The 13,414-nt window shown below is 39.8% G+C and overlaps 2 protein-coding genes across 2 annotated transcripts in view; both read left to right on the top strand.

Moving 5' to 3' along the window:
* The window catches only part of DNAI4 (dynein axonemal intermediate chain 4), a 70,273-nt gene extending 68,862 nt beyond the window's left edge, over positions 1-1,411 (top strand). Inside the window, exon 17 of the mRNA XM_053655444.1 lies at positions 1,257-1,411. Within this exon, the coding sequence (XP_053511419.1) occupies positions 1,257-1,307 (51 nt within the window). The 3' untranslated portion in view covers positions 1,308-1,411. The remainder of the gene's footprint in view (positions 1-1,256) is intronic.
* A 9,620-nt stretch (positions 1,412-11,031) lies between these two features.
* Positions 11,032-13,414, top strand: INSL5 (insulin like 5). The gene is made up of 2 exons (XM_037164894.2): positions 11,032-11,206; positions 13,182-13,414. Exons 1-2 carry the CDS (start codon positions 11,032-11,034, stop codon positions 13,412-13,414), a joined length of 408 nt encoding a protein of 135 aa, XP_037020789.2.

Genomic DNA, 13,414 nt, shown 5'->3' with positions numbered 1-13,414 from the left:
CCTACAAAGGAGTCCCCATCAGACTGTCAGCAGATTTCTCAAAAGAGACCTTACAGGCAAGAAGGGGCTGGAAAGAAATATTCCAAGTCATGAAATCTAAAGACCTACAACCAAGATTGCTCTATCCAGCAAAACTTTCATTCAGAATGGAAGGACAGATAAAGTGCTTCTCAGATAAGATCAAATTCAAGGAGTTCATCATCACCAAGCCCTTATTATATGAAATGTTAAAGGGACTTATCTAAGAAAAAGAAGTTAAAGAAACATGAACAGTGAAAGAACAACAAGCTCACAGTTATTAACAACCACACCTAAAACGAAAGCAAACTAAAAGAACAGCTAGATCAGGAGTGGAAACATAGAAATGAAGATCTCAAGGAGGGTTAGCAACAGGGGAGTGGGAGGAGGAGATGGGGGGAGGAGGTACAGAAAATAAGTAGCAAAGACAGTAGATAGAAAATAGATGGGGGGGGCAAGAATAGCATGGGAAATATAGAACCTAAAGGACTTGGGACACATGGACATAAACTAAAGGGGGGTAATGGTGGGGATGGGGGGCAGGGTGGAGGGGAATGAAGGGGGGAATAGAACAACTGTAACAGCATAATCAATTTTAAAAAATAAATTAAAAAAAAGAAATATATGTTAAATATTTCCATTATATATTCAAGGAAACTAAGATTCTTAGATATAAGTGATTTTCTCAGGATTACTTTGATTGTGTGATTGAGAAATCTCCCATCTTCTGTGTCCAATGCCCATTTCTTCACGGTATCTTTATTAAAAGTAACCCTCTTCCATGTGATCATTGGACCCATTTTGTACAAAGATCATCATTATTAAATGAAATACAAAATTCACATAGAAATTCAGACATTTTACTCTCTCTAAAACAAGTACTACAGATCATGGAAAAGCCTAAGATATTATTAGGATTAAAAGTTATTTTACAGATGAGAAAACTCAGGTTTATGCATTAAGTGAAACAGGAGTTGCCAAAATGGTTTCTTTACTGAATCCTTGTAAAACTTTTATCAAATTTCAGTAAAAGAGTCTTTCAAAGGAAAGAATGTGTTTATGCTAGGAAGTGACTGTTATTATTTGAAGTAAGTTGATGTGTTTCCTTTTTACAATCTTACTGGATGTCTTTTTTATGTGTATCACTAACATAAATTTTAAATGACATTTTAAAAACCACTTTATCTCTTAACTTGTATTTTATTGCATTGTAATTGTGTGACTTTTTTCCTTTTCAGAGAGATATGATAGATACTTTGCTTGGACCCGGTTCAAACCAACCAGGATAATTCATCATTACCGATATACCTTTTCTCGTTACTGTTTTAAAAAAAGAAACAGTGTTTAATACCTAGTAGTCTGATTTGGATGTAATGCCCTGGAATTTTGATTTTAAAAGACAATGTTTAATGTATAGCTTCTGTTTGAACTTAATATAAATTTAATTAACTTTTATTTCAGAAATATGGGATGAGTTTTTCTAAGCTAATTTTAAGGGTATTGTTGGTATTTTCTTAATTTTTGAATGATACTTCTACTCTATTTCTTGATCATATCCCAAGTCATATACATGTCTAAGTATAAAATGTCTAAGTATGTTAGGAAGTTATTATTCCTTAAAAGAAAAGCTTGGAAATTATTACGATTACTTAAATAAAAATCTCTGTTGAAACAAAGTTCCATATACTTAAACCGATAGGTGAGTTATACAGGTGTTAGTATTTTGAGAATATTGGATTCTCATACTCAGCCTTAAGTCAAATGATATCCTTCTGTTCTGAGAGCTGAGGCCATAGAAGTTTATTAGATTATTGGACAAACAGAAGACATGACAGCAAATGTCCGAACTGCACTGTTTGACCAGCAGGCGTGAGACCCCCAATTCAGTGAGAAGAGTTAGTTTGGGACACATCAGGGCACCCTCCTCTGCCCACCCAGAATTCGCTCTGGGTTTTAAGCCCAGACTTAAGTGGGCCCATTGAGAAAATAGAAAGTTCCTGATCTATCCTCGTACTTTGCATCAGGGTGTTATTTTATAATGGGTTCTAGGGCAACTTGTGGAAATAGAAGGAGTGGGAGTCGGTAGCTCCCCTAAATATAGCTGACAGCCTGTTCCAAGCTGCTTTAACGAGTCCCGGGTTTTGTTAACTGAGGCTCTAGGACAGTGTGGCCTATAAAGCATGTTAAGTGAAGAGGACGGGATAAGGCATTGAAAACTCACTAAACTCTCAGAAAAATGTATGTATTAAAAACAGAACCAGTGCAACAGTGGGAACTACCTTTTACAAGTATCGATTTCTTCAAAATGTCCATTTCTTTGGAGCCATCCAGTAAACAAAAGCAGCACAATTTTAGGTGGACCGAGCGCTTAGGTCAGGTTGTAAGGAACATAAATCTTCCACTGGTGTAAGTCATGGCGATGCCTCCTCTTGTCTTTCTGAAAAGGCTGGGCTTTCTGTAACACTGTGCAACAAAATAAAAACCCGATTTCATTGAAAAAAATTGTTTCTTTTCATTATGTATTTTTGATCTTTAAAATAGTTTCTCATATTCTCCTCTTGTTGCTCATCAAGCCTAAATGAAAAAAAGCTATTTAATACTTCTTGGATCCTGAAGTATTAACATTATTCCATTCCACCTTTCTCAACCCTGATCTTTCTAGACTCTCCCTTACTTTTAGATTAGCATCAAATTTTAATTTAAGATTTTGACCTGAGAGTTACAGAAATTGCAGAAGATATTGTTTTGCTGGCTTTCTAGGCTGGCTTTGGATTCTCACTAGTAAATTCTGCTTACCATAAAATTGAACAAGTATGAAAGACACAGAGATGAGGACTGGGGGGGGGGGGCGGAATGGGAGGGAGGGGGGAGACCGGGCGGTGGGGGGTGGGATGGGAGAAATAGATAAAAAAAATGTACTTGAAAAGTAACTAAATAAAATTTAATATTAAAAAAAAATTTAAGGCTTCATTTTTAAATCAATTTTGGGTTTATAATACAATGAAAAGGAGGTACAGAGATACCACCCACCTCAACAAATGCACAGCTTCCTTCCCCCATTATCAACGTCACTCACCAGAGAGGGGCGTTTGTTCTAACTGATGAAATCACACTGACATGCTAATCATCCCAAGTCCATGGTTTACATTCGGGTTCACTCTTAGTGCTGTACATGATATGGATTTGAGCAAATGTGTAATGACATATATCCATCATTACAGTGTTATATAGAGTATTTTCACTTTTCTAAAAGTCATCTGTGCGCTGTCTATTCATCCCTCCCCTCCCCTGCTCAGCAACCACTGATCTTTTATTGCCTCGGTAGTTTTGCATTTTCCAGAATGTCATGTAATTAGGATCATACAGAATGTAGCCTTTTGGATTATCTTCTTTCACTTAGTAACATGCCTTTAAGTTTCTTTCATGTCTGTTCTTGGCTTTAGAACTCATTCTGTTTTAGTGCTAACATTCCATTGTTTGGATGTACCACAGTTCATCATCATTCACCTACTGAAAGATGTATTGGTTGTTTTCAAATTTTGGCAATTATGAATGAAGTTGCTATTCAGGTAGAGGTTTTTGTGTGGAAGGTTTTCCACTCCTTTGAGAAAATAACAGCAGGGTTGCTGGATCGTACGGTAAAAATGTGTTTGGTTTTGTAAGAAACCCCCAAACTGCCTTCCAAAGTGGCTGCACCAATGTGCATTTTCATCGGCAACAAATGAGAGTTCCTGCTGCAATACATCCTCATCAGCGTTGGGGTGGTCCGTGTTCCGAATTTTGGCCATTCTAAGAGGTATGTAGTAGCATCTCATTGTTTTAATCTGCATTTTCTTGATGACATATGATGTGGAGTTTACCATAAAATTTTAGGAATTGAATGAGAATTCTGCTCTGCTGTTAGCTGTCTCGTTTGTCCCTAACAAGTACACACACGCACACAAAGTTAGCTGTCTCGTTTGTCCCTAACAAACACGTGCACACAAAGTACCAGCGGGCTGGTTGGGGAGATAAGGAAGAAGCTGTTGCCAGGCCAACGTCAGGCTCCCGTTTCCTGGTAGGTAGTCATGACTGCATCCAGTCATTCTCTGTCAGGTATCTCTCATCCAGAACTTGCATTATTGTCTGAGAGTAAATTATTAGCTGCTCTTCCAACTGCTGTAGGGAAGAAAGATTCTGCTCCCCACTATATAATTGTGGGTCATATTTAGTGTGTTCATTTAGTCCACCTGTATGTGGACACAGAGAGTTATAAATGAGAAGTGGAACACTTAGTGTTTACCAGTTGTCTCAGTAAGTCTCTCTACAAGAAAATGGTGAATTATACTGTGAATATCAGATTCAGATATCAGTACACTAATAATAATGTATACATTAAAATTCTCTACAGTTTGGAAAACATTTCCATGTCTCTCCACCCTTAGAGCAACCCTGTGAGACAAGTGGGGCAAGTGGTTTTAATGGTATCCTAATCCACACTTTCCAGATGACACAGTTAAGGCTTAACGAGGTGATATAATCTACCGAAGATCGTACATCTGGTATTGGTCAGGCTTGAACTCAAATTCAAGGGTTTGATTTTTTATACATTTTCCCCTGTTGTGCATAAATGGTTAATGCCTGTGAAGTTTGCTGGGGTCTCATACATCAAAACACAGGAGTATATATCTTTCTATAATTAAGATTTTATTCCTAAATAGTAATGGTTGGAACTTAGTTTTTCTTAGGTTTCTCCTGCTTATCACGCTGGCCCCATGTATCCTTTCTGTCCGGAACACTCTCCTCCCCACCCCTCCCTTCCTTTCAACATGTCCGCTCTTCACTCCCTCTTCCAATCTCAGTTCACAGCCCATCTTCCCGAAAGAGCCCTTCCTGAGCTCTCTCCTACAGGACCTGCCACCTGGCCAGTCTAAGTTTGCTCCAAGTATCTTAAACATGAAGGGAAATGGGAAGTTTCTGCAGAGGTGGAGCAGGTGGAGAGGTCTGTGGGTCCACAGAGTAGACCTACGTCCTGCTTCTAAACAGCGGTGTTCAGGAAGTAGTGAGACCTAGGAGGGACCGTAGGCAACCTCAAAAAATTATTCACTCTGCAGTGAGTGATGTGCAGAATCAGCAAAACCGCTGGAGCTGAAAAAGCCGGGCAGCTGTGGATGATGATGATGATAATGACCCAGTGAGAAGCAACTTTTATTTATTTTTTTTTCCATTACAGTTGACGTTCATATTATATTCGTTTCAGTGATACAGGATAGTGGTTAGACTTTTATATGACTTACAAGGTGATCCCTCCAATAAGTCTAGTACGCATCCGACACCGTACACAGTTACTACAGTATTAGTGACTGTTTTCCCCATGCTGTACTTTACATCCCAGCGACTATTTTGTAACTGCCCATTTGTACTTGTTAATCCCTTCACCTTTTTCATCCAGCTCTGCAACTCCTCTCACATCTGGCAACCATCAGTTTGAAGAAGCAACTTTTGATGATAGAGTAAGATACTAGAATTCTGTCCTGGTCAAGGGAAGGAAACCAATTCTGAGGCTGACATTAACTTTATTTTTGCATATTGTTTGTTTCACCAGCTGGGTGGAATGAAGACTTGGACCTAGACATTAAACTATAGAAAATATATTTCAAGTTGGATACTCGAGTTTTAAAATGGAGATTCATACTCACTGTGCAAGTATTTGTGACGATTCGCTTGGTGTCAGCCTCATGCCCTGGACTATGAAAGCTCCTCAAGGGGAGGGGCTGCGTGTCTTGCTCACCGCTGTACCTCCAACACCTCCAACTACACCTCCGTAGAAGGGTTATTGCAACAGGTGTTTGTTGACTGAATTATCAAATTAATGGGAGAACTGATGACTTTGTGCTTGCCCCATGTTGTAACATGATGTGATATTTTAAAAATTACTTCCTCCATCTCCTAACAAAATATCTTACTAGTACAGAGGGCAAAAATGTGTACCTGTGAAACGCATGTAGAACATAAAATTAGCTTTGAAAGTTGCTAAACATAGGTTACAGGTTTCTTTGTTTTGTAACAATCTAAAAATCAGCTCTGCCCCCTTGACAATAACTAAACACAGATCTATGGTCACTCTTTTTAAGGGAGTATTGCTGCTGCTTTGTAAGATTGTGTTTCCACTGATTGTTCGGGGCACAATGTACCTCCGGTGTAAAGCACTTAGCAAAATGCCTGGCATGGCGCAGGCGCTCAAGGACGGTAGTCCTCCTCTCGACATCCCAGACCGCATCCCCACTTTCTCGTCTGAGAACCTCTTTGCTCTTTGCAGCTGGCTGACTCCTTGCAAAGGCCCCACTCCTCTCGCGGGAGATACTGACTGTGCTACCGGCTACATTTGTTCCTTTCTACATTTGGGCTTTGTGTCCTGTTTGTTCAGGTTTTAGTACAATGTTTAAACCTACCCTTAAATCCATAGAACATTTACGAGGCTATAAACCTTCTTTTGCTTAGATTGGCGTACTCGATTGGTAATAAAACTGAAAGGCTGACAGTTGACACTGAGTGAAATAGGCCAGGCATTGAAGGACAAATACCATATGATCTCACCTTTGACAGGAAGCTAAAGAATAAAACAAACAAGCAAACAGAATAAAAACAAAGACGCTGAAATAGAGAACAAGTGGGCAGCGACCAGAGGGGAGAGGGAAGGGAACTTAAGGGGAAAAAGGGGGAGGGATTTTGAGGAACAAGTATGAAAGACACAGAGATGAGGACTGGGGGGGGGGGAATGGGAGGGAGGGGGGAGACCGGGCGGGGGGGGGGGGAAGAGAAAAAAAAATGTACTTGAAAAGTAACTAAATAAAATTTAATATTTAAAAAAAAAGATTGTACAACAAACTCTCTTAAGAACTTTCAACTTTCAAGGAAACTTGAAATAAAAAAAATGTAAATAGATACAACAGGCTAATATGAACAAGAATAAAGATGAAGAAGCAGTCCAAATAGAATAGAATTTAATGCAAAATATCACAGAGATATTATTGTACATTGGTTAAAAAACACAAATGTTAACAATAAAAATTATATGGTAAATTAACAGTAAAAAAAAAAAAAAAAGAAACTAATCCCTGGATTAAACAGAAGGCAGAACGTGCCCATTAAGTTGGAACATATAAAAGGTAGTTATGAATCTGACAAAAATGAGCACTACTTTTTTGAAATTGATGAAACATTTATGTAACATCCAGAACAACTCGTGAAAAATGTACTTGAATAAGTCAACTATTAAAAGATATGGTGCTATCACATCAGGAAGAACAAAGCATCCCAGGGTATTTTAGGGATCCAGCATCATAACTCACTGATAAAAATTGTACACAACTTTCCAAATTATTATGCATATTTCAATTATGTATTTTATCAATTTTTAAAAGCACAAAACAACAGTGGAAACATAAAAAGAAAACAACTACCCTGTCCATACAAAATAAAGCAGAAAATATACATTATTCTTTCCTAAGATTATTTAAAAAAAAATTTTAGCTGCTCATTTTAATTTCTACTGATAGGACATTTTTTTTAAAAGATTTGGTTTAGCCCTGGCTGGCATAGTTGAGCGCGGGCCTGTGAACCAGAGTATCGAGGTTCGATTCCCAATCAGGGCACATGCCTGGGTTGCAGGCCAGTTCCCAGCAGGGGACACATGAGAGGCAACCATACATTGATGTTTCTCTCCCACTCTTTCTCCTTCCCTTCCCCTCTCTCGATAAATAAATAAATAAATAAATAAATAAATAAATAAATAAATATTAAAAAAGGACATTAAAAAAAGATTTGGTTTATTTATTTTTAGACAGAGTGAAAGGGAGGGAGGAAGAAGGAGGTTTTTTTTTTGATAGGGCATTTTAAAAAATTACTAAATTGAATGGTAAGAAAGCTTTATCTGTAAAATTATGCAAAAAGGTATCTAGGTAAATGGCATTTTAACATCCATTCTACAGATATTTGTAGACTAGAAGTGAACTAGTTTTAAGGAGGAGAGGAAAAGGAGTTTCGGGTGAAAAAAGCAGTGCGCACGAAGGCCTACAGAGAAAGAATGTGAACTTTCAAAAATCTGTGAGGTGGTTTTAGCCCAACCTTTTAGAGTTTGATGGCATCTAGAACCTGTACAAGGCTTCTCCACAGAAAAACAGTGATGTCACAAGAAGTATGGGTGAGATCGTTTCAACCAGAGGTCACAGACAAGGAATCAACAGAATTAACTGAAAAAGTACTTGTCCAATTTGCTAAAAGGTGAGTCAACAGTTCTTTAAGATCTAAACTCCAGCATTCTCAGTTTGGGTAAGAACTCTGCAAGAACTAGTGCTTCAGAATGTTGACCAGAAAAGACATTTCATTATTTAGCATTTGGGGAATAATGGGGAATTTATCTTTCTATTATAAAAATGTATGTTGATAAAAGCACACCTAAATCACAGATAAGATAGATAGATAATAAGAAAGATAATAAGATTCTGGTCAGAAAAATTCTCTTGTATTCTAAGGGAAAGTTATGTTTTCTAGTCCATACCAATCATGAGGGAAGAAGATAATTGACAATTATTGACTTTATTTTGTCAAGCAGGACACACATGATCTCATCAACTCTAGAAAGTAGTTACGGCTTTTGGCCTCCAAGATGGAGACGTAGGTGGAGGAACCACCTTGCCTCTGTGCACAACCAAATCTGAGAACAACTATTTTTAACAACCATCACAACCAAGCCACATGGAAAATCGACAATACGGAGTCCAAAGACATCTAAATGCTCAGCTAAACCAGTAAGAGAAGCGAAACCAGCAGCGGAGCAGGTTAGCAAGAAAAAATTCCCGGGTGGTGCGTGGAGTGCAAGCAGGCGAAGGCGCTGATCACGAGCTAGCTATGGGAGCTCACAGGGAAGAGGCGCGGCAGGCTGTCTGTGGTTGGTCGGTCGCGCATCTGCGTGCGGAGAAACCAGTGAGAAGGGAAGCCTGTGCGGGGCAGCAGGCTTGCACAATTCTGATCGGATAAACAAGATCGGGGCGAGTGGTGTGACTGGACGGGCTGGGCTAGCGGAGAGGACTGCCATTGCTCCCTCTCTGACCCCGCCCCCACACACAGCGTCACAAACCAGCGACCTGGGTTGCCCCGCCCGGTAAACAACTAAGGCTTGGCTCCGCTTACTTAACAGCACGAATAGACCAAAAATGGCTCTAGGACAACTCAGAGCCCCAGAACCAATAGATCTAAGCGATGAAGAAATAGCCAGTCTTTCAGATGCACAGTTCAAAATACTGGTTATCAGGATCCTAACAGAACTGGTTGATTTTAGTCACAAATTAGAGAAACATATGGAAGCTAAATTAATTGAAATGAATGGTAATACAAAGGAAACCAATAGTAATGGAAAGAAAATTGGGACTCAAATCAAGGGAATGGACCAGAAGGAAGAAAAAATGATCAAACAGAAAAGAATGAAGAAATAAGAATTCAGAAAAATGAGGAGAAGCTTAGGAACCTCCAGGACATCTTTAAACGTTCCAACATCCGAATTATAGGGGTACCAGAAGGGGGAAAGGCACAGCCACCAGTGGAAACTTATTTGAACAAATAATAAAGGAAAATTTCCCCAATCTGGCAAAGGAAATAGACTTCCAGGAAATCCAGGAAGCTCAGAGAGTCCCAAAGAAGTTGGACCCAAGAAGGAATACACCAAGGCACATCATCATTACATTAGCCAAGATTAAAATGAAGGAGAGAATCCTAGAAGCAGCAAGAGATAAGGGGACAGTCACCTACAAAGGAGTTCCCATCAGACTGTCAGCTGATTTCTCAAAAGAGACCTTACAGGCAAGAAGGGGCTGGAAAGAGGTATTCCAAGTCATGAAAACCAAAGACCTACAACCAAGATTGCTCTACCCAGCAAAGTTTTCATTTAAAATGGAAGGACAGATAAAGTGTTTCTCAGATAAGACCAAATTCAAGGAGTTCATCATCACCAAGCCCTTATTATATGAAATGTTAAAGGGACTTATCTAAGAAAAAGAAGATAAAAAAGATGAACAGTGAAAGGACAGCAAACTCACAGTTATTAAGAACCACACCTAAAACAAAAGCAAACTAAGAGGACAGCTAGATCAGGAGCAGAACCATAGAAATGAAGATCTCATGGAGGGTTAGCAACAGGGGAGTGGGAGGAGGAGAAGGGGGGAGAAGGTACAGAAAATAAGTAGCATAGACAGTAGATAGAAAATAGATAGGGGGGAGGGTAAGAATAGTAGGGGAAATACAGAATCTAAAGAATTTGAGACACGTGTTCATGAACTAAAGGGGGAAATGGGGGGGTATGCAAGGTGGAAGGGAATGGAGGGGGGAATAGAGCAAATGTAATGGCATAATCAATTAAAAAAAGAAAAAAAAAAGAAAGTAGTTACTTTATCAGCACACTTTTACAGAGAAAGATTCTTGGGGAAGTTATATATTTTGATTAAGGTTCTAGACCTGGTGATGGGGGGAACCAAGATTCAAATGCAAAACATGAGAACCTAAATTTTTAGGTTTACTTTCTCATTGCTTTGATATAAATGTAGATCTCAATACTCATAAAGCCCTTATGACACAGGTATTTCATTCTAGAGATACTGTTACTGAGGTTTAAAGAGTTTAAAACTCGCTTATATCACTAGGTAAGTGGCAAGGCTGACATTGAAATTTATGTTGGCTGCTTCCAAAGCCTATGAGTTTCCCACTGACATCTCCCAAGATAGTGTTCCATTATGGTCTCATGGATGTAGCTGACGTTAAGGGATGGTGTTCAGAAGTGACTGAATAACTAGCAATAGTCATAAAAACACATGATGAAAACTTCCTGGTATAGGCTATATTCTTAGCAAATATTGTTAAAATGAGGTCCTGACCAATAAAATGTCGAGAAAGTTAGTATAAATTGGACAACAGTATGAAGGTAACTTCAGACTTGATCTGGCGATATTCAACACATTAGATTCTCATTTGATCGTCAGCAAAATGAAGGCCTCCGTTTTCACTTTATCTCTATTCTCTGTCCTACTTGCCACCTCAGAAGTGACAAGTGCCAAGTCTGTGAAGCTCTGTGGGCGCGAGTATGTAAGAACGGTTGTCTACATCTGCGCTAGCTCCAGGTGGAGAAGGCACCTGGAAGGGATCTCTCAAGTCCAGCAAGGTAACACGAACTCTCGTGACGCCTTCATTCATTTTTTTCAGGCTTCTTTTAGTACCCGTTCCTCTGATTACTGCTAAGCCACTTCTATATCAATGTAGGGGGTTATAATGATCAAAATAAACTGTTTGTCTTGGGAAAGAGATGAGCTGGCTACCTTTCAAGAAATAAAGACTTTTTTGTGTGTGTCTCTTGCTTAAAGATCATTTGATTGCATAACTTCTTCGATGCGCTCAGCATCTACACCAGGTGCGGCGCGGACAGAGAGAAGTATGTGGTTTCAAGGGCCATGTCCGAGCAGCAAGATTCTCACGCGTGGGTGATTAGTTGGAATTCGGGCAGGTCTAAATTAAGGATGGAAGGAAAGAATCTGTTATTGAGCACTTATAAAGTGTCAGAGAGTTTCATGGGCAGCATTTCATTCAGCCTTCTGACAAGAAGTCTGTGAGGTAAGTACTATTACCACCATTTACTTCACTTTACTGAGGACAAAGTTGCTCACCCAGGCAGCGCGCTGCGTGGCTAGGGAGCACACCCAGTCTGTCTGGATTCGAGAGCTGCAGGGTCTCTGTGTGTTCCACTCTGTGTCTCTGGGGGAAGAACGGGATGATGGACTGTTGTAGCCAGTGACAGGCCTGTGGGGTCAGTGGGGCTTGACCGAGGCCCTGAAGGATGTGTAGCGTTTGGGGATATACCAGGAGTGGGGCGAAGTGAACTTCTGGTAGGAATTCCAGTGGTAGGAATGACCTGATCCGAATTTTGAAGGTAGGAATGAACCTAATGTGTTTCAGAAATAGAAAGGGGACTGACTTCTCTGCATTTCTTCATTTTTTCAATTCAAGTGACTTAGAGGTTTGACTGGAATTCTCTCTGCTCATCTTATATAAAGCATGAGGCAGAATTTACTCAAGATCCTATTTTAATAATCAATCGTGTTATGTTTTATCATAAAAAGTTAAAAAGGAAAACACAATTGCATAATAAATGTTGCAATCACATACACGATTGTGAAGGTTTCCATCCAGTTTAAAATGACTTTGGTAAACAAATATATTTTTTTAAATGACCCACTGTTTTTATATTTTAATGGGCTAATTTCTTGAAAAATTATGAACTTTCTACCCCCACTTTAATATTGAGAGGGTCAGAGTTACTAAATGTTAACAGAAAAAAAATATGGGTTTTTTAATTCTTAAGAGTGTAAGTATAATTTACCAGATTGGTGGTTAGAAAATCCAAATACACTAGCAAAGGCACATGTCTGTATCTACAAAACACGCAAGGCAGTGGATTGGGTGTCTGTATAAGGCTATCTCTTTGTAACACCACTGACATAGTACTACTTATTTAGACTTTCAAAGGTTTTCAGAATATTTCTTCATGTTATTTGCCTGATCAGGTACTGGTGTACCACTCAGCATTCATTCCTATGAATTTTCTTGGTGCTCGCCAGTGTGCTAGGTACTAATAAGTTTAAATAAAGTTAGAGTGAAAGAACAACATCCTGATAAACAGAGGGAGCCCCACTCTTTATTTTCAGACACAGAGGTTGAAATCTGCTCTTCCCTACCGATCGGCTTTGCAGGGTGTCCACGGGGTGGTTTTGCGTTTGTGTGTTTTTGGTTTATGGCCCGTAGCTGACGTCTCTGGAGGCTGCTGGTCGTGGAGCCGAGGTAGCCAGCACAAGGGAAGTCCAGCCTTGCCCTGGCTGCTCTCCCGCTGAGCGACACTGTATGTCTCTCCTCCCTGCACTCATGTTTCCTCCTCGTAAAATGAGGAGGCTGGAAATTCTTCCCCAAATGTCTATCTCTCTGAAACCAGACCGACATTGTTGTTTGTTTGTTTGTTTGTTTGAAGTGATGTGCAGAATTCAATTTTCTTTCAGAAATCCAATGTATTTCCCCAAGAGTAGAGCTCGGTAGCTGCCTTCCTTGTCAGGGTCCTCTAAAAAAGTATTTTTTTTTCCTTTTCCATACAGCTGAGAGGGAAAACTACTTCCAGCTTCCAAACGAGCCTCAGGTTTCTGAGGAAAGCTTAGAGCAGAACCGCCTGAAGGTGAAACCCGCGGGGGAGGGGAGCCTGCAGCAGGGGCAGCTGCCCACCCGAGGGCTCGGGGGCGCGAAGAAGCACGCGGTGGCGTCCGGACGAGACTTGGAAACTCTGTGCTGCACCAGTGGCTGCTCCCTGGCTGACCTGAGTGCTCTTTGTTAA

The sequence above is a fragment of the Artibeus jamaicensis genome, unplaced genomic scaffold, assembly GCF_021234435.1.
Source record: "Artibeus jamaicensis isolate MK-2021 breed Jamaican fruit bat unplaced genomic scaffold, CSHL_Jam_final scaffold_1019, whole genome shotgun sequence".
Classification (NCBI taxonomy): domain Eukaryota; kingdom Metazoa; phylum Chordata; class Mammalia; order Chiroptera; family Phyllostomidae; genus Artibeus; species Artibeus jamaicensis.
The sequence above is the reverse complement of the archived record's forward strand: the minus strand, read 5'-3'. Positions and strand labels throughout refer to the sequence as shown.

What these genes read in the sequence shown, in the direction of transcription:
- INSL5 (XM_037164894.2), top strand. Translation starts at nt 11,032, where the DNA reads ATGAAGGCCTCCGTTTTCACTTTATCTCTATTCTCTGTCCTACTTGCC. An exon ending in GATCTCTCAAGTCCAGCAAG is followed by an intron (nt 11,207 to 13,181) that starts GTAACACGAACT and finishes TTTTCCATACAG; the next exon opens with CTGAGAGGGAAAACTACTTC.